Raw genomic sequence first — 23,749 nt, 5'->3', positions numbered from 1 at the left:
ACACAGAGTCCATGCTTGCTTACTTTGCAGAGGTTCTGGGAAATTGATGTCTTCATGCAATAAAGGGTTCAGTGTCAGCAACAAGCCTTTTTGATTAACTTGTACACATGGCAGATAGGTTGATACTCATGAGGATGGGGCCAGTAGGCCATGAACATGAAATGTACGCAGTTCTGGTGATTTGTTTATTCCTATAAACACAACTATCTCCATAGTAGAGCTCAAAGAATAAATAGAGGCACGCGACTGTAATTTCCACCACAGTCTGTTGTTGAGGGAGATTTGGTGTGAGGATGGGAGCTGGGGTGGGCCTGGGGACTGGGCTAACTAGAGGCTTTGTGGTTCACCAAGCAAGAGTTATTCCTGCCATGATCTGTCCCAGGCCTAAGGGCCAAGGCTCCTGCTGGAAGAGTCAGTGAACAGAATGCAAGGAGCCAAGGCTGCTAGCTCACTGCTGCCCAGGGCAGGTCCAAGTTTTCCAACACCCATGTGGTTGTTCTGAATCTAATCCACTGGCCCACTGGGAAAGAACTTTGTCAGCCCAAGCCTTTCCTGGGATTCAGGTCACTCCAAGGGAGACCTGAAGTGATCTGGCTAGGTCTGCCCTTTGCCCTGGAGTGAGTAACAAATACAGTCAGAGATTACTTGTCTAGTCACTTCTTACTTGGCTATGTCATATAGGGATCCTGTCTAACATCTAAGGGATGACAGAGGCACAAATGGGGATTAGATTATCTGCCATATAACTCAGGTTAGGGAGTCATCTCATAAAGTTGAGGGAGAATAAAACAGCACTCTTACAGAATCCTTCATAGGGGTTTATAAGCAGAGACAGAGACCAACCTGATCAGGTAAAGCGGCCAAGACTACCACCGCAGGGAACGAGGGAATAGTATAGAGAAAAGCTCTGGACTTGACGTTCACAGTGCTACTGTGCTATCTCAGCCGCCCTTATTTCTCCAGGGCAGAAGAAACTCTAGCCCTAAGTGAGAAGGAATGAGATTCTGGATCTGGCAGCAGGTAGAGTGAAGGCCGCAGCCCTGGGTAACGCAAGGTCTCAGGAATGAGGAGTGCCAGCAGCACGGGAAGGGCTGCTCCTGTCCTCTAGCCCACGAGGGTCGGGGGGGAGGGGGAGGCAGAGCTGCTGTGAGGTCTTGGGACCAAAGTCCTCTGCACTTTCCTGTGACTGAATTCCTGATGGGCAGGTGATGGGCCACCTCACAGGCTTTGGCTCCATGGTAACTCTCATATCTGGTTCACTTGTTCACCTTGAGCCAACAAGGTTTTCTTTCCTAAGTGGTTTTCTGGCTGTGTCCAAAGCCCCATCAAGCAGCAAGATTCCTGGCTGACTTAGAGGCACTCTGGGCCCGCTGAACCACAGCGGAGCACTTCTCACGCCGAAGCAGCTTGTTGTTTTCAAACAGACCTTCATTGCGGGGTATTCCATGAGAACCATCAGGGAAGGTCAGCAGGCCTTTGAAGAGGACAGAAAAAATATGAGACTGGCATTAGTGTCTCAAAGATCTACATGATTGGTAGAGACTATGGAAGAGAAAAATTCACAGCTCTACTGAGGAATACCCTACCGATAACTTCCACACACAGGCAGGGGCATGGCCACTGCAGGCGACTTGGACACCCACCGAACAAATGAAACTAAGAATGTATATCTGTACCCAAATTATGCTCGCCTAAGTTACCATCTTTCTGAGCAGAAACTTACCAAAACCATCTACTCTGCCATTCTTAAATTCCCCCTCAAAGGTCATGTTGTCATGTCGAATGAAGACTCCAACGCCGTTAAACTTCCCTTGGGCAAACTCCCCCTCATACCTGCAGAGACATCAAGATGTTAGCCTTTCATGGGTGGTTAGCTATCCAGGTAAACTGAGTCAAGGAGCTGTAGATGTGTTAGTAATGTCATGGAGCAGAGCTCAACCTGTCCAGCTCAGAGCTCCAGCCATCCTGCCTACCCCATTCCCAATCAACAGAGAAGGGTCATAGGCTTTGTACAAAATGAGGTCCTAATATCAAGGAAAGATTTAAAAAAAATTTTTTTTTTGTTTTTATAATTATTATTTGTTTGAGAGTGACAGAGAGAGAGGAAGAGGCAGATAGAGAGAGAATGGACACGCCAGGGCCTCCAGCCACTGCAAACAAACTCCAGATGCGTGCGCCCCCTTGTGCATCTGGCTAACGTGGGTCCTGGGGAATCAAGCCTTGAACCGGGGTCCTTAGGCTTCACAGGCAAGCGCTTAACCGCTAAGCCATCTCTCCAGCCCTCAAGGAAAGATTTTAAGAGAACAGAGATGGAGTAACATGTCACCTCTTTAATGTTTCCAGTTTTTTAAAGCAATATTTTTATTTATAGAGAGATGTGAGAATGGACACAACCAGGGCCTCCTGCAACTGCAAACAAATTCCAGATGCATGTGCAACTTTGTGCATCTGGTATCTGGTATAATGTGAATAGTGGGGAATCCAATGCGAGTGGCCAGGCTTTGCAGGCAAGCACCTTAACCACTGAGCCATGTCTCTAGCCCTCCAGTTTTACATCTTTGGTTTGTCATATTATTTATTTATTGAGACAAGGTCTTGCTATGTAGACCAGGCCAGCCTTATATTTGAGATATTCCTTATCTATATGCCTCCTGAGTTCTGGGATATTAGACATACAACATGCCTGGCTCTTACAACTTTTTTTTCCTGTTTTTTGTTTGTTTGTTTGTTTTCTTTTCTGTTGTTTTGAGGTAGGGTCTCACTCTAGCCTAGGCTGACCTGGAATTCACTATATAATCTTAGGATGGCCTCAAACTCATGGCAATCCTCCTACCTCTGCCTCCCAAGTACTGGGATTAAAAGTGTAAGCCACCATGCATGGCTTACATCTATTTATTTTTTATTTTAATTTTTTGGTGTTTGAAAATATTTTTATTTTTTATTTATTTGACAGAGAAAGGGGGAGGGAGGGAAGGTGAGAGAGTGAATGGGTGTGCAAGGGTCTCCAGCCACTGCAAATGAAGTCCAGATGCGTGCGCCCCCTTGTGTAGCTGGCTAATGTTAGTCCTGGGGAATCGAACCTGGGTCCTTTGGCTTTGCAGGCAAAATCCTTAACCACTAAGGCATTCCTCCAGCCCAACTTTTTTTGACTTTTCTTTCTTTTTATTATTTTCACAATTTTTATTAACATTTTCTATAATTATAAAAAATATCCCATAGTAATACCTCTCCCCCCTACACTGTCCCCTTTGAAATTCCATTCTTCATCATATTACCTCCCCATCTCAATCATTGTACTTACATATATCCAATACCAACCTATTAAGTACCCTCCACCCTTCCTTTCTCTTCCCTTTATATCTCCTTTGTAACTTACTGGCCTCTGCTACTACTAAGTATTTTCCTTCTCATGCAGAAGCCCAATCATCTGTAGCTAGGATCCACATATGAGGGAGAACATGTGGCGCCTGGCTTTCTGGGCATGGGTTACTTCACTTAGTATAATCCTTTCCAGATCCATCCATTTTTTCTGCAAATTTCATAACTTCCTATATCTTTACCACTGAGTTTACCACTCCATTATATAAATGTGCCACATCTTCATTATCCACTCATCAGTTGAGGGACATCTAGGCTGGTTCCATTTCCCAGCTATTATAAATTGAGCAGCAATAAACATGGTTGAGCATGTACTTCTAAGGAAATGAGATGATTCCTTTGGATATATGCCTAGGAGTGCTATAGCTGGGTCATATGGAAGATCAATCTTTAGCTGTTTTAGGAACCTCCACACTGATTTCCACAATGGCTGGACCAGATTGCATTCCCACCAGCATTGGAGAAGGGGTTCTCTTTTTCCACATCCCCACCAGCATTTATGATCATTTGTATTCCTGATGGTGGCCAATCTGACAGGAGTGAGATGGAATCTCAATGTAGTTTTAATCTGCATTTCCCTGATGACTAGTGACATAGAACATCTTTTTAGGTGCTTATATGCCATTCGTATTTCTTCCTTTGAGAATTCACTATGTAGTCTCAGGGTGGCCTTGAACTCAAAGCAATCCTCCTACCTCTGCCTCCCAAGTGCTGGCTTTAAAGGCATGTGCCACCACACTCGGCTTAAAATTTTATTTTTATCTATTTAGTTGAGAGAGAGGAAGAAGCAGATATAGAGAAAGAGAAAGAATAGGCATGCCAGGTCCTCTAGCCACTGCAAACGAACTCCAGATGCATGTGCACCTGGCTTATGTGGGTTCTGGGGAACCAACCTGGGTCCTTCAACTTTTCAGACAAGTGCCTTAACTGCTAAGCCATCTCTCCAGCCCTCTTACATCTATTTAAAAGTAACCAACAAAAGAACTGCTTGTGACCTGGTGCCGTGGCTCACACCCACAATCCCAGCATTCAGGAGGCTCAGATTGAAGGTTGAGTCCAAGGACAGAATGAGACACATAGTGAGTTCAAAGTCAGTCTAGGCTGAAGTAGTATCTTGCCTCTGACAAATAAAGAAAACAAAACACTCCAACTGCTTTCTCCTTGTCTATTTTCTTCAGGGCCTGGGACAAGCACAGGGTTTATCGATTGTTTTTATCAGAGCTTCTTGCTGGGTGTGCTGGTCGCATGCCTACAATCCTAGCACTCAGGTGGCTGAAGTAGCAGGAGCCCTGTGAGGTCAAGGCCAGCCTGGGCTACAGAATGAATTTTAAGTCAGCTTGAGTGACAGTGAGACCCTGCCTCAAAACAAACAAGCAACAAAACCCAAACCAGGGTCTCTCTGGTTTAAAGACTCAGAAAGGAATGACCCAATACTCACCTTGAGCCATCTGAGAAGGTTAGTACCCCAAAGCCATTAAAAAGCCCATTTTCAAAATGACCCAAGTAGGTGCCACCGTCTGCAAACATCAGCTGACCAAAACCATGTCTGCGGCCTAAGCAAAGAGAAGGACAGGTGACAGGTTGGAATGAGGCAGCTTCATGGTTCCTTCTCCCTCTTGGCATCCCATACTTCCCATCACCTTACTCACAGAAAAGAAGAGGAGAAGCAGTGGCATTAGCAGGGCCAAGCCAGGCACCAGGAAGACCCAGCTCTTGGATGTCCAGCTGCTAAGTGCCAAGCGTCAGGTGTGCAGCCGGCCTCTCCAGGCAAGAGTGGCAAGAGTGCGCACCAAGTACCACCACCAGCACTTCTTGTGCCTTTGCTGCGTGGCAGCCACTCCTCTAAGTCACTTTATGTTTATTATCTTATCGAATCCTCCTAACAATCTTCTTTTTTTAATTTTTAAAAAATATTTATTTATTTGGGCTGGAGAGATGGCTTAGCAGTTAAGCGCTTGCCTGTGAAGCCTAAGGACCCCAGTTCGAGGCTCGGTTCCCCAGGTCCCACGTTAGCCAGATGCACAAGGGGGCGCACGCATCTGGAGTTCGTTTGCAGAGGCTGGAAGCCCTGGCGCGCCCATTCCCTCTCTCTCCCTCTATCTGTCTTTCTCTCTGTGTCTGTCGCTCTCAAATAAATAAATAAATAATTTAAAAAATATATTTATTTATTAATTATTTATTTGACAGAGAGAGAGGGAGAGAATGGGCATGCCAGGGCCTCCAGCCACTGCAAATGAACTCCGGATGTGTGCGCCCCTTGTGCACCTGGCTAACGTGGGTCCTGGGGAATCGAACCTGGGTCCTTTGGCCTTGCAGGCAAACGCCTTAACCGCCTAGCTATCCCTCCAGCCCCTCCTAACAATCTTATCAGAGAGGCACAGCACTGATATTATGGGAGAGGCCAGGAGGAGACAAACAGCTTACTCAAGACCCCAGAGCTCTCAGTGGTGCCCACAGGAAGAGTGTGGATGCAGCGCAGTAGCCTGACTTGCCAGTCCTCCTACACTGCCTCTTTGAGAAGGAAATGTAAGTGACCCACAGGACCGCACAGCTGCCAGCCTACCAGCCCACCTGGAAGCACTGGTTTGAGCTTGGTTATGGTAACAGGGCTGTGCTTGCTTACTGCCCTGACCGGGATATTGGGGAGCAATGCTGCCCTTTGGACACAGTGTGAGGGTACACTCCCCACAGAGCCTCAGCATGATGCTTCATAAAGGCCATACGAGAGGGGCCAGTGATTATTTGAGAGGCAGGAGCAAAGGCTTGGCTAGAAGGACGCAAGGTCACAAATGCACAACATCTCAAGACTCAAGTGTTTGTCAGCTGCAAAGGTCTTATGTGAAAAGAATGGGGCACAGGCCTGGTCTCAGGGCAAAAGGCTCTTCACCTCTGTGAGTGTAGGAAGTCTAGTCTCCTTGGGGCAGCTCTTGGCTTGCTTGGACTGAACCCATGAGACTTTAAAGTGGCCAGGTTAGGTTTCCAAACAACATCATTAACTACTTCTTGTACAATTTCCAGCTACTTCACAACTCTGAAGAATTTTACTATTCCTATGAATAGATTACTTCCAACTGTAATGAGTTGTCACAGGAAATTCAAGGCAATGAACTTCACTTTCTCTTGAGTGCCTGTCCTAATTTCCCAGTCGGCCTTAACTTCTGAAAATTCACTGCCACGAAGTCATGAAGTAACTTCTGTATTCTCTAGTCCCAAGTTCTCTAGGCACTTAAGGGCATTCATTGTGTCTGGGTGCATTCACATGTAAAACAACACATGAAGAACAGAGGAATGTTAAACCCTTTCAAAGATACACACAGAAAGATTCAACTCATTTCTGGAAGTTGAGTAACACTAGCACTTTCAAATTCCTTATCTAACCCTTAAATAGAATAAAGGGAAGGCACTACGTGGAACTGAGTCCTGCAGTGGGAAATGGACATTAGTAACGTTGAATGTCTATCCTGACATAGTTATTCCCTTTAGTCACGTGAAGAACTCATCACCAGATACCCCGAGGAGTCCTTCTCACCCTCCTTCCACTCGCCACGGTATTCCTCCCCACTGGAGTAGGTGAAGGAACCTTTTGTCAGGGTCATGGTAACAGCTGACAGAAGAAAAAGACGAAACCTGTAGGAAACAGAAAACCAGTGTCACAGGATGGCTGGAGGAACAGACCACAAAGCACTTTGTACATTCACTCTGGTAAGTGTGTACTATGACAGTGGGTACATTTAATAAAAGTTCCCAACATGCCATCTACCACCACCTTTGCCCAAGTACTCTGATCCCCCACTTCTCTTAAAAGTGTTCTGAGGTTGGATAGATTGCTTAGTGGTTAAGGTGCTGGTTGGCAAAGCCAAAGGACCCAGGTGTGATTCTCCATTACCCACATAAAACCAGATGCCAAGGTGGTACATGTCTAGAGTGCGTTTGCAATGGCTAGAGGCCCTGGTGTGCCCATTCTCTCTCTCTTTCTCTTACTCTCTCTCAAATAACTAAAATATTTTTTTAAGTGTCTGGGGCTGGAGAGATGGCTTAGTGGTTAAGGTGCTTTCCTGTGAAGTCTAAGAGCTCATGTTCCAATGTCCCGGTCCCATAAAGCCAGACGCACAGTGATGCAAGTGCACAACGTCACACATGTGCCAGAAGGGGGCACACACGTCTGAAATTCATTCAGTGGCTGAAGGCCCTGGCGTGCCCATTTTATCTGTCTCAAAATAAAAAATTTAAAAAAACTTTAAAAAAGTGTTCTGGACAGGCATGGTGGCACATGCCTTTAATCCCAGCACTGGGAGGCAGAGGTAGGAGGATCACTGTGCGTTAGAGGCCACCCTGAGACTACAGAGTGAATTCCAGGTCAGCCTGAGCTAGAGTGAGACCCTACCTTGAAAAATCAAAATTAAAATAATATAAAATGAAATATAAAAAAAGGAAATGCAGGCGGGTGTGGTGGTGCATGCCTTTAATCCCAGCACTTGGGAGGCAGAGGTAGGAGGATTGCTGTGAGTTCAAGGCCACCCTGAGACTCCATAGTGAATTCCAGGTCAGCCTGGGCTAGAGTGAGACCCTACCTCAAAAAACCAAAAAATAAAAAAAAAAAAGGAAATGCAAACACACAAAGTGCAATGTAAACATGGGATGTCCAGGGGGGAAAGAAGCCGCCTATGACAACTGAGGGCTTATGCAGGGAGCTACAGGAATGCGCCCCTGAGATAATCTTCTTCTGAGGCAAGCCCAACAGACTGGCCTTTTGTTTGTAAAATGAGAGAGAGAGAGAGAGAACTGGCATGCCAGGGCCTCCAGCCACTGCAGTCGAGCTCCAGCCATGTGGACCACACTGTGCACATGCACATGTGCAACCTTGTGTCACCTTGTACATCTGGCTTATGTGGCATCTGCAGAGTTGAACATGAGTCAGGCTTTGCAGGTAAATGCCTTAACCACTAAGAAATCACTCCAGCCCTTTTTGTTTTTTGTTTAGTTTAGTTTTTTTTAATTAATTAATTTATTTTTATTTATTTATTTGAGAGTGACAGAGAGAGAGAGAGAGAGAGGCAGATAGAGTGAGAGAGAGCATGGGCGCACCAGGGCTTCCAGCCACTGCAAACGAACTCCAGACGCGTGCGCCCCCTTGTGCATCTGGCTAACGTGGGTCCTAGGGAACTGAGCCTCGAACCGGGGTCCTTAGGCTTCACAGGCAAGCACTTAACCGCTGAGCCATCTCTCCAGCCCTAGTTTTGTTTTAAAAGGGAGGGTCTCACTCTATTCCAGGCTGACCTCAAACTCACAGCGATGCTCCTACCTCTGCCTCCCATGGGCTGGGATTAAAGGCGTGTGCCACCATGCCTGCCTTCACTGAAATCTTCAATTGAAGAAGAAACTCACACCTTTAATCAAAACTCCTTCATTTTGTAAATGAAGAAACAAGCTCAGAGTGTATAAAAAGTTTGTTGGTTTTGTATATGAGTTGGAGTAAAAATCAGTAGCAGAGGCCAGTAAGTGAGAAAGGGGCTATAAAGGAGGGAGGAGGTAGCTGGACTTAAGGGGACGTTACAGTATAAATGTAAATAGATGAACAGATTACTTGGGGTGGAATGGCCTAAGTGAGGTCAGGCAAAGAGATTGAGTAAAGGAAATATGGGGAAGGGTTAATCAAAACTTAGGAGGATATGAATAAGCCATATGGAAACCTACTTTTTTGGACAATGGCATACCCATAAGCCATAAATTGTTACTAGAAAATTTTCAGTGCCAGGGATGGGATACCTTCTAGTGAACTGTTGGCCCCAAAACATTACAGACCATTGTCAAGGCTCTTGGATTCCCACCAAGAATAGATGGTAAGACCCTATTGCTGAAGACTCCACATGTTTGGGCTGTAAGGTCACTAACTGGAGGCCCACTTCATGGGAGGGAATACATGTCTGGTATTGAAAACATATGATGGGAGAGGTCATGAACTCTAACGGTGTAATGGAGGCCCATGTCTGGCTAAATGCATATATATGCTCACCAAACTGCCCAGTAAGCACTTCCCTTAATCTCCCTCTCTCCCTCTCTCTCTCTCTCTCTCTCTCTCTACATACATACATACATACATACATACATATATATATATGTATATATATATAGGTATGTGTGTATATACATACATACATACATATATATAATTTGTTTTGAGGTAGAATATCATTTTAGCTCAGGCTGACCTGAAATTCACTATGTAGTCTCAGGATGGCTTCGAACTCATGGAAATCCTCCTACCTCTGCCTCCCAAGTGATAGGATGAAAGGCATGCACTATCACACCCGGATCTCAAACCCATATATTAATGCTACTCTCACTTTTGGTTTAGAGAAGCTTCTCTTTTCAGATGGTGGTGACCTCTAGATGACTCAGAAGGCTGGGCTGGAGAGATGGCTTAGTGGTTAAATGCTAGCCTATGAAGCCTAAGGACCCTGGTTTGAGGCTCAATTCCTCAGAAACCACATTAGCCAGATGCACAAGGGGACGCATGCGTTTGGAGTTCATTTGCAGTGGCTGGAGGCCCTGGCATGTCCATTCTCTCTCTCCTCTCTCTCTCTGCCTCTTTCTCTTTCTGTCGCACTCAAATAAATAAGAATAAACAACAACAAAAAAAATTTTTTTAAAGGTACCATAGTGGTAAGAAGTGATAGAGGGGTGCTCAGCACTGAAACATCTCTGTTATACCCTTCAAGGCTCAGAATCCATTGCAGAAGAGGTGGCAGAAATAATGTAAAAGCCAAAGGAAGGATAGGACTGCTTACAATGCATTCTTCCAGACATGAAATAGGAGGAAAAAATGATGACATCAAAATAAAAGAGAAAGGTGTGGTGGAATATGCCTTTAATTCCAGCACTTGGGAGGCAGAGGTAAGAGGATCACCATGAGTTTGAGGCCACCCTGAGACTACACAGTGAATTGCAGGTTAGCCTGGGCTAGAGTGAGACCCTGCCTTGGAAACCCCCCCCCCCCAAAAAATATAACAAAGTACAAGAGAGACTAACAGAAAGAGGGAGGGGATATAATGAAGAGTGGATTTGTGATGGAGAAGTGGAGGAGGGAAGGGAATTATCGTGGTTTATTGTCTATAATTACAGAACTTGTCAAGTAAAAAAGTTTGCTGATGACTGATCTTGAACTGGCACGCAGCCTTCCATAACTACACTGGTCCTTCCAGACTAAGCCTCTGCTTTATGCTTATAAGTCAGAGCAGCTCCTACAGCTCTCTGTAAACCAGGCACAAGAGCTCACAGCAGCTGAATGGGCAAAGAGGGAGCCTCTGTGGGACTCATGAACAGGGATGTAGTGAGACGAAAGCAGGCTCAAGGAAATGAATGTGGAACGGGAGGGGCTGGGCAGCAAAGCCTAGCTGGAGTAGATAGCAAGATGTTAGTTTCTCTCCATGCATACCCGAGCACTGTGACCGCACAGCCTCCTCCCACCAACAGGAAGTTTGTTTATTCCTTCTCCCACTGGATCTGAGTTGGCTACGGAGTTGCTCTGTTGATGGAAGGTTAGCAAAGGTGCTAAGCAGAGGTTTAAGAAGCACCTTGGATTGCTTTCTTGCTGCACTTGGGCCTGTTCTGCCCCACGTGAATGAGTCCAGACTAATCCACAGATAAGCCAAGGCCATGTAGAGCAGCTGTCCCGCTTGACTACAGACACATGAATGAATTTAGGCAAGACCAAGAGAACTGCCTTTCTGAGTCCACTCCCAAACTCATAACTCATAGTATTACAGTAAGGAAATGGTGGTTGTTTCAAGCCACTATGGTTTTAGGAGTATGTGTTATCACCTAACAAAAACTGATACATCCTAGTAATGATGGGGTGGTCTACAGGAGTCAGTACACAGGAGCAGAAGGCATGCTATGACAAATACAGGAGCAAAAATGCCAAGGCATGGTGGCGCACGACTTTAATCCCAGCACTCGGGAAGTGGAGGTAAGAGGATCACTGTGAGTTCCAGGCCAGCCTTAGACTAGTACATAGTAAATTCTAGGTCAGCCTAGGCTAGAGTGAGGCCCTATCTCAGAACCACTTCCTCCCAAAAAAGCCATACCAATTGGGGAACTAACATTTAACGATCATTTATTGTGTGCCATAAGCGTTTTTCATTTTCATTTATTTATTTGCCAGCAGAGAGATAGAGAGAAGAGAGACAGACAGAAAAGGCATGCCAGGGTCACCAGCTGCTGCAAACAAACTCCAGATACATGTGCCATTTTGTGTGTCTGGCTTTACATGGGAACTGGGAAAATGAACTAGGGTTGTTAGGCTTTGCAGACAAGGCCTTAACTGCTAAGTCATCTCAGTATTTTTAATTTTTTTATATAATTCAGAGAGAAAGAGATAGAGATAGAGATAGAGATAGAGAGAGAGAGAGAGAGAGGAAGAGGGAGAGGGAGAGAATGGGCACGCCAGGGCCTTCAGCCACTGCAAACGAACTCCAAATGCATACATCACCTTGTGCATCTGTAAAAGGGTCTTGGGGAATTGAACCTGAGTCATTTGGCTTTGCAGGCAAGTTCCTTAACTACTAAGCCATTTCTCCAGGCCAAAATTGTTTGTTTATTTTAAAGCACATTATCTAATTTCATCTTGTGATAAAGTAGGATTATTATTATTTCTAACAGGTACAGAGAAGATAAGCAAGTTAAGTCTTCTTGCTAACAAGTGGAAGCCAGAACCAGAAGCTCTAAGGTCCATGCTCTTAACCTGCCCTATCCGACCTCACTCTGCCAGACCCCCTCTTAGCACATCCCACCCTCTCCTGTACTACCTCTCGGCATAATGTGGTGGCACTGTGGATCCTCGTAGCATGAAGATTTGAGTTGAAGTCCTAGTTCCTAGTAACCATAGCTAAGTTATGTAAGCATATCTAAACCTTGTCTCATGCAAGGTAACAATACACCTACTTCAAAGTCAGTAAGTGGACTATATTAGATAGTATACATGAGCATATGCAGAATGCTGCCTGACCCTGTCTACTAAATGTTGCCTTCTTTTCATCCTTCAGAAAGACACCTCAGGGCTCCAGAGATGGCTCAGTGGTTAAAGCATTTGCCTGCAAAGCCTGCAAACTGGGGTCTGATTGCCCAGTATCCATGTAAAGCCAGATGCACAAAGTAGCATATACAAAGTTCTCATTTGCAGCCACTAGAGGCTGTGGCATGCCCATCTCTCTTTCCCTCCCCTTTTCCCATCTCTCTCTGCTTGTAAGTAAGTAAGTAAATAAATAAAATGCTTATTTTTAATTTTGTATTTTTATTTATTTATTTACTTGAGAAAGAAAGAAAGAGATAAAGAAAATAGGCACACCAGGGCTTCCAGCCACTACAAACGAACTCTAGATGCATGCGTCCCCTTGTGCATCTGGCTTACATGAGTCCTGGAGAGTCGAACCGGGATCCTTTGGCTTTGCAGGCAAACACCTTAACCACTAAGCCATCCCTCCAGCCCAAATATATTTAAAAGACACCTAAACTCACACATTAACTTACTGTACCAGAAGTTTCTCTAAAGCCTTTGCTTGGTATGAAATACTGCCTACATTTTGAAATAGAACTCAGTAAATTTGACTAATGAGGCAAATACTAAGTAAAAGTAAACCAAACAAATGGTAGTTGCCGCCCATCTGTTTTTCATCAATACCCTGTGGGATATTTTAACTTTGGATTTCTTTCTTTTTTTTTTTTTTTTTTTTGGTTTTTCGAGGTAGGGTCTTGCTCTAGCTCAGGCTGACCTGAAATTCACTATGTAGTCTCAGGATAGCCTTGAACTCACAATGATCCACCTACCTCTGCCTCCTGAGTGCTGGGTTTAAAAGCGTACACCACCACACCCAGCTTGGATTTTTTTTTTGGCAAGCCCAACAGACTGCCTTTTTAAAAATATTTAAAAAAAATTTTTTTAAGACAAAGCGGGAGAAAAGAGATAAAGAGAAAGAGAGATAGATAGAGCGAGAGCAAGCATTGGCATGTCAGGGCCTCAGCCACTGCAATCAAACTCTGGACACTTGTGCCACCAGTGGGTATGTTCAACCTGGTATTTGCCTCACCTTTTAAAACAAATTTTTTTTTGTTCATTTTTATTTATTTATTTGAGAGCGACAGAGAGATAAGGAGGCAGAGAGACACAGAGAGAGAGAATGGGCATGCCAGGGCTTCCAGCCACTGCAAACTAACTCCAGATGTGTGCGCCCTCTTGTGCATCTGGCTAGCGTGGGACCTGGGGAACCGAGCCTTGAACCGGGGTTCTTAGGCTTCACAGGCAAGCGCTTAACCACTAAGCCATCTCTCCAGCCCTTGCCTCACCTTTTGTGCGTCTCGCTTATGAGGGATCTGGAGAGAGATCAAACATGGTTCCTTAGGCTTTATAGGCAAGCGCCTTAACTTCTAAGCCATTTCTCCAGCCTTGCCTTTCTTTAATGTGAGAGTGAGAGAGAATTGGTGTGCCACTACAATCAAACTCCAGATGTGCGCACCCCCTTGTGGGCATGTGCAACCTTGCATGCTTGTGCCACTGTGTGTCTGGCTTACAAGGGACCTGGAGAGTAGAACATGAGTCCTTAGGCTTCACAGGCAAGCTCCTTAACTGCTAAGTTATCTCTCGAGTCCTGGATTTTTGTTTTTTTCAGACTGCCACTCACAATCCTCCTTCCTTATCCTCCCAAGTGGTGGTATGTGTGCCACCATGCCCAACTCTAACTTTGACTTTTTTCCTTTCTTTGAGACAGGACTCATGTAAGCCAAGGTAGCCTCAAACTTTCTATGCAGTGGCTACCATGCCTAATTTAATGTGATGCTGGGAACTAAACCTAGAGCTTTGTGCATGTGAGGAAAGCATTCTATCAAATGAGCTACAGTTTATGCATCTGGCTTATGTGGGTACTGGGGAATCAAACCCAGGTTGTCAGGCCCAGCAAGCAAGTGCCTTTAACTGCTAAACCATTTCTCCAGCCCTGAGTTATAGTCTGCAGCCTAATGTTGGGCATTTAAAAAACATTTTATTTTTATTTATTTATTTGAGAGAGAGAAGGAAGGAGAGAATGGGTATACCAGGTCCTCTAGCCACTGCAAATAAACTCTAGACACATGTGCCACCTTGTGTAGCTGGCTTACATCGGTCATGGAGAATTGAACCTGGGTCCTTTGGCTTTGCAAGCAAGTGCCTTAACCTCTAAGCCATCTCTCCAGCCCTTTTTTGTTTTGTTTTAGTCTTTAAAAATTTTTTTTTGGGGCTGGAGAGATGGCTTAGCAGTTAAGCGCTTGCCTGTGAAGCCTAAGGACCCCGGTTCAAGGCTCGGTTCCCCAGGTCCCACATTAGCCAGATGCACAAGGGGGCGCACGCGTCTGGAGTTTGTTAGCAGCAGCTGGAAGCCCTGGTGCGCCCATTCTCTCTCTCTCCCTCTATCTGTCTTTCTCTCTTGTCTGTCGCTTTCAAACAAATAATAAATTTTTAAGAAATTTAAGCTGGGTGTGGTGGCACACGCCTTTAATCCCAGCACTCAGGAGGCAGAGGTAGGAGGACTTCCATGAGTTCTAGGCCACCCTGAGACTCCATAGTAAATTCCAGGTCAGCCTGGGCTAGAGTGAGACCCAACCTTGAAAAACCAAATACATACATACATACATACATTTTGCAAGCAGAGAGACATAGAGAGAAGAGAGACCGACAAAGAGAATAGGCATGCCAGGTCCTCCAGCCACTGCAAACTATGCCACTTTATGCATCTGGCTTTATGTGTATACTGGGGAATCAAACCCAGGTAGTTAGGCTTTGTAGGCAAGCACCTCAGCCACTAAGTCATCTCTCCAGCCCTTGGCCTCTTTCTTTCTTTCTTTCTCTCTTTCTTTCATTTTACTTATTTTGGGGGAGGGGGAGACAGAGAAAGAATGGGCATGCTAGGGAATCAGCCACTGCAAATAAACTCCAGAAGCATGTGTCACCCTGTACATCTTCTAAGCCCTGTCTCTGTCTCTAACTTCTCATTTCAGATACCAATACACACAAGTACTGAGAATCTATGCTCTCGTGTAACTAAGGGAAACATTAAATTCTTCCCCTTTTTTAGGTTTTATTTTAGACATATCCATGCTGACCTTGAACTTGTGATCCCCTAGCCTCATCCTCCTCTATAATTTGCCTACTAGTATGTGCCACTATGGCCAACATAAAATATAATTTGTGTGTGTGTGTGTGTGTGTGTGTGTGTGTGTGTGTCGTTTTTCAAGGTAGGGACTCATTCTAGCCCAGGCTGACCTGGAATTCACTATGTAGTCTCAGACTGGCCTTGAACTTACGGTGATCCTCCTACCTCTGCCTCCTGAGTGTTGGGATTAAAGGTGTGTGCCACCACACCTGGTTCATAAAACATAATTTCTGAATGCATAATGAAGGTAAACTTTGTAGAGGCTCTTTGAGCCCTGTTTGGGGGCCACTCAATTTCATTTTCTTATTTTTCCAAGTCAGCATGCAATAATTTCATGTTCATAGTCCTCACATAGAATAAGATATCTCTAATACAGAATAATAAATCTCTAAGCAAGGAAGACTGTCTTCCTGACCAAAGCCCCTCAAGACTTCTGGGAGTCAGCCCAGCATCAAAGCATGCTGGGGTAGAGGTCATTGTGACTCCAAATGCAAATACAACATTAATGAGAGGAAGAGAAGCATTTTCCATCAGAATTTAAGAGGAAAATACAGTAGAGCTAGGACATTTTGATAGCTATAGGCCATCTTTAGCTCTTCTGAGAAATGCATCACAGCACTGAATGTCAACCAATGATACAAACCTGAAAAATCTCTCCAAAACATCCACTCTCACTGGATGGCTGCTAAGGAAAGCTGCTGGCCCTGATGAAGTTTTCCAGGACTGAGAATAGCCTAGCTGGAGGGGTGAAATTGGAATGCCAGAGACGTGTTGCTGGTTAGAATTATCAGACTTGGAGATTTGTCATTGGCTAGAGTTGTTGGACTTGAAGCTACAGAGTATGACGTTTGCCCTGGTTGTTTATTTTTAAATATTTTTTTGTCTATTTATTTATTTGAGAGCAACAGACACAGAAAGACAGATAGAGGGAGAGAGAGAGAATGGGCACGCCAGGGCTTCCAGCCTCTGCAGACGAACTCCAGACGCATGCGCCCCCTTGTGCATCTGGCTAACGTGGGACTTGGGGAACCGAGCCTCAAACCAGGGTCCTTAGGCTTCACAGGCAAGCACTTAACTGCTAAGCCATCTCTCCAGCCCTGCCCTGGTTGTTTTAAATCTTGTATTTGTTGAATATTTCTTTTGCTATGCCCAGTGCCATCTTTTGCAGTGTATTTATTCTGTGCCATTACGTGTTTTTTTTTTTTTTTTTGTATTATGGCTCAGTTAAATGACCTTGGACTATGGGGATATTTGAACATCACAGGGACTGATAAAAACTATGGTGACTTTTTTTGGGCTGGAGAGATGGCTTAGCGGTTAAGCTCTTGCCTGTGAAGCCTAAGGACCCCGGTTCAAGGCTCTATTCCCCAGGACCCACATTAGCCAGATGCACAAGGGGGCACACGCGTCTGGAGTTCATTTGCAGTGGCTGGAGGCCCTGGAGTGCCCATTCTCTCTCTCTATCTCCCTCTTCTCTCTCTCTGTCTGTTGCTCTCAAATAAATAAAAAAATTAAAAAAAAACTATGGGGACTTTTAAAGTTGGATTGAATACATTGCATTTTACATCATGTATGGCTATCAGTTTATGGGGGTCAGGGGAAATGTTGTGGTTTGATTCAGGTATCCCCCATAAACTTAGGTGTTCTGAATGCTAGGTTCTCAGCTGATGGAGAATGGGGAATGAACACCCCCAGGAGGCAGTATATTGTTGGGGGCGGGGTTATGGGTGTTACAGCCAGTCTCCCCTTGCTAGTGTTTTGTACACTCTCCTGTTGCTGTTGTCTACCTTATATTGGCCAGGGGGTGATAACCATTCTCTGCACATGCCATTGTTTTCCCTGCCATCGTGGAGCTTCCCCTTGAGCCTATAAGCCAAAATAAACCATTTTCCCACAAGCTGCTCTTGGTTCAAGTGATTTCTACCAGCAATGCGAACGTGACTGCAACAATATGCATCTGTCTCTCTCTGCTTGCAAATAAACAAACAAACAAACATATACATACCTATATATACGTATACATTTGTTTCCTCCCCCCCCCCCCCCCCGCCAAGGTAGCATCTCACTCTAGCCCAGATCTTTTTGTTTTGGTTTGGTTTTTTGAGGTAGAGTCTCACTCTAATCCAGGCTAACCTGGAATTCACTATGTAGTCTCAGGCTGGTGTCAAACTCACAGTGCTCCTCCTACCTCTGCCTCCCGAATACTGGGATTAAAGGTGTGCACCACCATGTCCAGTATTCTTTCTTTTTTTAAAAAAATCATCTATTTGAGAGCTAGAGAGAGGCAGATTATATATATAGGGAGAGGGGGGTGGGGAGAGGAAGAGAAAATGGGCATGCCAGGGCCTCCAGCCACTGCAAACAAACTCCAGATGCATGCACCATCTTATACATGTGGCTTACATGGGTACTGGGGTATCAAACCTGGGTCCTTTGGCTTTGCAGGCAAGTGCCTTAACCACTAAGCCATCTCTCCAGCCCCTTAGTGGGCATTTTCTTTAAATGTTCAGCAATAGCTAACCAACTTGTTGCAGTAAGGTTTGCATTGCTGACAGAAATCACCTGACCAAGAGCAGATTCTAGGAAATAAGGTTTATTTGGGCTTACAGACTCAAAAGGAAGCTCTGTGATGGCAGGGGTAAATGATGGCATGAGCAGAGGGAGGACATCACTCCCTGGCCAACATAAAGTGGACAACAGCAACAAGAGAGTGTGCCAAACACTGGCTAAAATACCCATAAGCCCAACCTCAACATCCAGGAGGCTTTAACTCCCAAATCTCCATCAGCTGGGAACCTAGCATTCAGAACACTTAAGTTTATGGGGGACACCTGAATCACACCACCACATTCCCCTCCTGGCCCCCATAAACTGATAACCATCCATGATATAAAACGCAAAGCATTCCATTCATCTTTATAAGTCCCCATAGTTTTTAAAAAATTTTTTTGTTCATTTTTTATTTATTTATTTGAGAGTGACAGAGCGAGAAAGGCAGATAGAGAGAGAGAGAATGGGCACACCAGGGCCTCCAGCCACTGCAAATGAATTCCAGACACATGCGTTCCCTTGTGCATCTGGCTAATGTGGGTCCTGGGGAGTCGAGCCTCGAACTGGGGTCCTTAGGCTTCACAGACAAGCACTTAACCGCCAAGCCATCTCTCCAGCCCAATAAGTCCCCATAGTTTTTTATCAATCCTAATGATGTTCAAACATCCCCATAATCCAAGGTCTTTTACCTGAGCCATAATACCAGAAAATCCTCAAAAAACAGATCATGGCAAGAAAAAACATTCACACTGCAAAAGAGGGCATTGGGTATAGCAAAGAAACATTCAACCAATAAGATTTAAAACAACCAGGGCAAGCATCAAACTCTATAGCTCCAAGCCCAACAACTCTAGTCAATGACAAGTCTCCAAGTCCAATAATTCTAACCACTGACAAGTCTCTGGAGTTTCAATTCTGCCCCTCTAGCTAGGCTACTCACAATCCTGGAAAACTTCATCTGGGGCCGGCAGTTCTCCTTAGCAGCCATCTCATGGTCCCAGCATCTCCACTGCAACCCACATTTCATCCTCATAGCTCTATTAGATCTCCATGCAGGTTATCCAGCAAACCTGCTACACACTGCCCATGGCCGGTTTCAAAACACAAGACCCTGTTGCAAATTCAATGACCCTCTCTTTCCTGCATTTCTTATACTCCATAATACCAGGTAGGTTGCCGATATGTTAATCCAGGGGGGAATAAGCAGACTTTGAAGAACGGGACACTCCTTGAACATTCAGGCCCCTTCAAAAGAGTCTATATTCTTCCTATTGCTCCAATGCAGGTCAGCTGGCCCAATCTCAAAGGTTGTAATGTCTCACATAATTGCAGCTGAACAGGCAGCAGTTTTGGCCCAAAGATTTCTTTCTGTGCCATATACCTCTGCACACACCAGTCCATTTTTACTCATTGCATCCCTATACAAGTTCTTAAGACACAGGCATAACAGCAAGCCTCTCACACAAACTGCTTCAAGCGCAGTCCAAACAAAGTTCTTTCTCACCCTCATAAGCCAAACCTCACTGTCCATAGTTCTTACTGCATTCAGGTCTTTCAACACTGATCAGAATAGTCCATCAGGTTGTACTTATAGCACTGCAAGGTGTCTCTTAGGCCAAGGTTTCAAATCCTTCCACAGTCCTCTTGAACATTAGCCTTAAAAGACCAAAGCCACACAGTCACGTGTCTAGCAGCAAGCCCACTCCTCAGTACCGACATTACTATTGCAGCCAGGTTCGCATTGCTGGTAGAAATCACCTGACCAAGAGCAGCTTGTGGGAAAAAAGGGATTTTAATTTGTCTTACTGACTCAAGAGGAAGCTCCATCATTGCAGGGGGAAATTATTGCATGAGAAGGTGGACATCATTCCCTGGCCAATATCAGATGTACAACAAGAACAGGAAAGTGTGCCAAACACTGGCAAGGGAAAACTGGCTATAACATCCATAAATCCACCCCCAACAATACACTGCCTCTAGGAGGAGTTAAGTCCCAAATCTCCATCAGCTGGGAGCCTAGCATTCAGAACACCTAAGCTTATGGGGTACACCTGAATCAAACCACCACACAACTCAAACTCTGGGGAGATACTCCAGTGTAATCTGAGGAGCCACAGTGGATACAGAGTCTCAGGCAGACCATGCCTTTGTGCATATTTACTATTCCTGGAGGCTACATAAAACTTCCAGAGTGGCATCTCACTTCCACAGGGACCAGATGTTTCCTTTAAAAATGCTGAGTAGGGCTGGAGAGATGGCTTAGTGGTTAAGGCATTTGCCTGCAAAGCCAAAGGACCCAGGTTCAATTCCCCAGAACCCACGTTAGCTTGATGCACAAGAGGGAGTACATGTCTGGAGTTTGTTTGCAGTGGCTGGAGGCCCTGGCGTGCCCATTGTCTGTCTGTCTGTCTCTTTCTCTCAGTCTTTCTCTGTCAAATAAATAAATATTTTTAAGATTTATAAAAATATGCTTGTGGATTATTTATGGACAAAATACTGGTCATGTCCTGAAGTTATAAACCTAACTACCTTTTTGGTATGCCATCAGCTCTTGGGGCTTGTTTTAAGGAAGTCAATGAAATTTAAATGTTATCTTTTTATTACCAAGTGTGCTATATTGAATTTTCAAAGATGTCTATAATATCTGCTGTATTACATGTTCCGCTACAATCTGACCTTACCTTCTACCCATCAAAATATGGAGTCTGGGCTGGAGAGATGGCTTAGTGGTTAAGTGCTTGCCTGTGAAGCCTAAATACCCCAGTTCGAGGCTCAATTCCCTGGGACCCATGTTAGCCAGATGTACAAGGGGGTGCACTCTTCTGGAGTTCATTTGCAGTGGCTGGAGGCCCTAGCACACCCATTCTCTCTCCCTCCCTCCCTTTCTTTCTCTGCCTCTTTCTCTCTTAAAAAAAAAAAAAAGATGTAGTCTAACTTCTCTCCCTTGAATTTGAGCAGGCTTGGGTTTCTCTGAGCTATAAGTACACTGCAAGCGAGGTGCACTCAGCTTGGATCATAAAGGTGACACAACATTCATTCTGCTCGGTACCACACCTACAGCTTGAGACCTGAGCTACCATTTAAGAAGGTCTAACTACTCAGAGTCTTCCATGCAATGAGGAAGTCAAGCCAAAGAGAGAGGTCATATGTTATTGCTCCAGCTGATCACCCTCATCTTTGAATCATCTTAGCTCAGGCACCAGACATTAGTGAAGGAGACTTTAGATGATTTCGGTTCCCAGGCAATGAGCCATGTCACATTTGAGATACGATGGGCTAAAAAGAGAAGCCATCTCCATGCTGAGTTCAAATTCTTGACCCACAGAATCTGAGAGTACCATACAGTAGTTTTATGCTATCATATGGTAATTTTGGGGTTTTTTTTCTTTCTTTTTTTTTTTTTTGGTTTTTGAGGTAGGTTCTTGCTTTAGCCCAGGCTAACATAGAATTCACTATGTAGTCTCAGGCTGGCCTTGAACTCAAAGCGATCTTCCTACCTCTGCCTCCCAAGTGCTGGGATTAAAGGCATCCATTACCATGCCCAGTTTATGCTGCTAGTTTTGAGGTTATATATATATACACACACAGACACAGACACACACACGTTATATACCAATAGTAACTAGAACACCATCTGTAACTCTAACTCTACCATAACTCTCTATTTGTTTTCAAAAGTACATATTGCAAATTTCTATTCTGTTTTGATCTACTGAGACATAGTAAATTCCCTACAGCAGTTGTCAACATAATGTCCATTCCCAAGATCAAAATCAGAAGAGCCATGGTCGAATGCATTTGACTAGAAACTGCTACATGTGTCAAAATTGATACTGTCATTGCTTGGGACAGTTAGAATTTTAGTTTATAAGTTTGTGACTAGCCATGCTAATTAAGTCAGCTACACAGCATGAGCCAAAAACATCTAGTTTAATAAAGTATAGTCAATGCTAAAGAAAATGTAAAAGTACAACATTTTAATTAGGGATGCAAATTGGTATTTGCATTAATTACTTAAAAATCTTGTTAGAGAGAATAGATACCCTTGACACAAGATGATTCACACTTCTCCAGATCCTCACCTTTGAGGAACTCCTAATAGACAAGTTGCAAAGGACCAGACCAAACATTTACCTAAAAGAAAATTACTATTTTGTTTCTGTAAATCCATACACTATTACTCTGTACAACATACCTTACCCTCACCTTCTCTATTTTCTTCTTCCCCAAACAGTTTCAAAGAGAACTCTAACAGTAATGAGAAGTTTTGTTTTAAATTTGACCAAGATTATTAGTGAACGTGTATGTATTTACAGTGACCAGTGTGCAAATGAAGAAGATTTAAAACAAAACAACAGAGCTGGAGAGTTAGCAGTTAAGGCACTTGCCTGCAAGTCTAAGGACCCAGGTTCCATTCCCCAGAGCCCACATAAGCCAGATGCACAAGGTGGCACACACATCCGAAGTTCTTTTGCATTGGCTAAAGGCCCTGTGTTGCTCATTCTCTCCTCTTTTATAAATAAAGTTTTAAAGAAATTAAAAAAAAAACAACAAAACATCCTAACATAAAAGAAAAGACACTTTTAGTTAAGAAACTGTTTGGAGGCATCCACCTTAACCACTTACACATATATTCAAATTATCCTCTAAAGTCACCCTTCTCAGGATATGGCAGTTCTTTAGTTTAAAAAAAATAGCATTTATAGGTTTCTAGATTTCTAAAGAGGAAAAAAGTGAGACTTTGATGAACAAAGATCATTAGGCTTTTTAGTAAAGTAGGAATATTCTTTTTAAAAGATTCTTAGATATATGAAATAATTAGGTTTTAAAATTATAATTCTAACCTTTTTTTATTTGAAAAGTAAATGATTGTATTTTTAGTATACAAAGGTCTTATTCAGGAAGACTGTGGAACAGTTAGATTGAAGGAAGTGGAAAGAACATCAGAAATAAGATTTTGAAAAAAAGCCACAAGATGACTTGAGTGTGATGGGAACTACAGACTAATACTGTCACAATAATTAGGTCAGGGAAAAGGAGCAACCTGGGCCAGCTTCTAACACAGCGTAGTTACCCTCGTGGGTATTTAAGCAGTTCCGGGATGCTGGACCACAAAGATGACACCCATGAAATAACTGAGGCATCCCATTCTTCAAGCATGGGAATGTGGGAGGTGTCTCCACTAGAGTGAGATAGAGGCGGACCCCATTGTAAACAAAGCCCTAGACTTGCATCAGGTAACCCACCTCATTCTCATTCCAGCCCCCAACTTCCCTCTTCTCGGATGGGCTCTTCTGCCTCCCAGGTTCTCCAGCTCCCGCAGGTCTGGCAGTCCCTCCCAAGCCCAGCTGGACACACCTGGTTCACTAACGGGTGTCGTGTGTCCTGCTGGCCCCCGACCTCGAGGACGAAAACTCAAAAGCGCGGGTTCGGGACCTTACCCGCATCCGACTTCAGGTCAGCGCCTCCGGGATGGAGCCGCGCTCGTCCGTCCCGGGCACCTCCTGCTCGCCCGCACAGTCCTACGGGGCGGACCGCGCGCGCGCATCAGCCTCTTTCCGCCCGCGCCGCCAGCAAGCCTGGGCTTGGCCTTGTGGGACAACTGCCACGTCCCGCCACGGCGCGGACCTCCAGCGGCCAGG

General features: G+C 44.5%; 1 protein-coding gene across 1 annotated transcript; it reads right to left on the bottom strand.

The window, feature by feature from the left end:
• Positions 1-171: 171 nt before the first annotated feature.
• On the bottom strand, positions 172-23,749 carry Morn4 (MORN repeat containing 4). The gene is made up of 5 exons (XM_004669902.2): positions 23,549-23,749; positions 6,908-7,005; positions 4,817-4,931; positions 1,724-1,833; positions 172-1,474 (listed from the first exon to the last, which is right to left on the bottom strand). The coding sequence occupies exons 2-5, from the start codon at positions 6,972-6,974 to the stop codon at positions 1,326-1,328; spliced, it is 441 nt and encodes a 146-aa protein (XP_004669959.1). The 5' UTR covers positions 6,975-7,005; positions 23,549-23,749; the 3' UTR covers positions 172-1,325.

The sequence above is a fragment of the Jaculus jaculus genome, chromosome 1, assembly GCF_020740685.1.
Source record: "Jaculus jaculus isolate mJacJac1 chromosome 1, mJacJac1.mat.Y.cur, whole genome shotgun sequence".
NCBI lineage: Eukaryota > Metazoa > Chordata > Mammalia > Rodentia > Dipodidae > Jaculus > Jaculus jaculus.
This window is presented reverse-complemented; position numbering and strand designations above follow the sequence as displayed.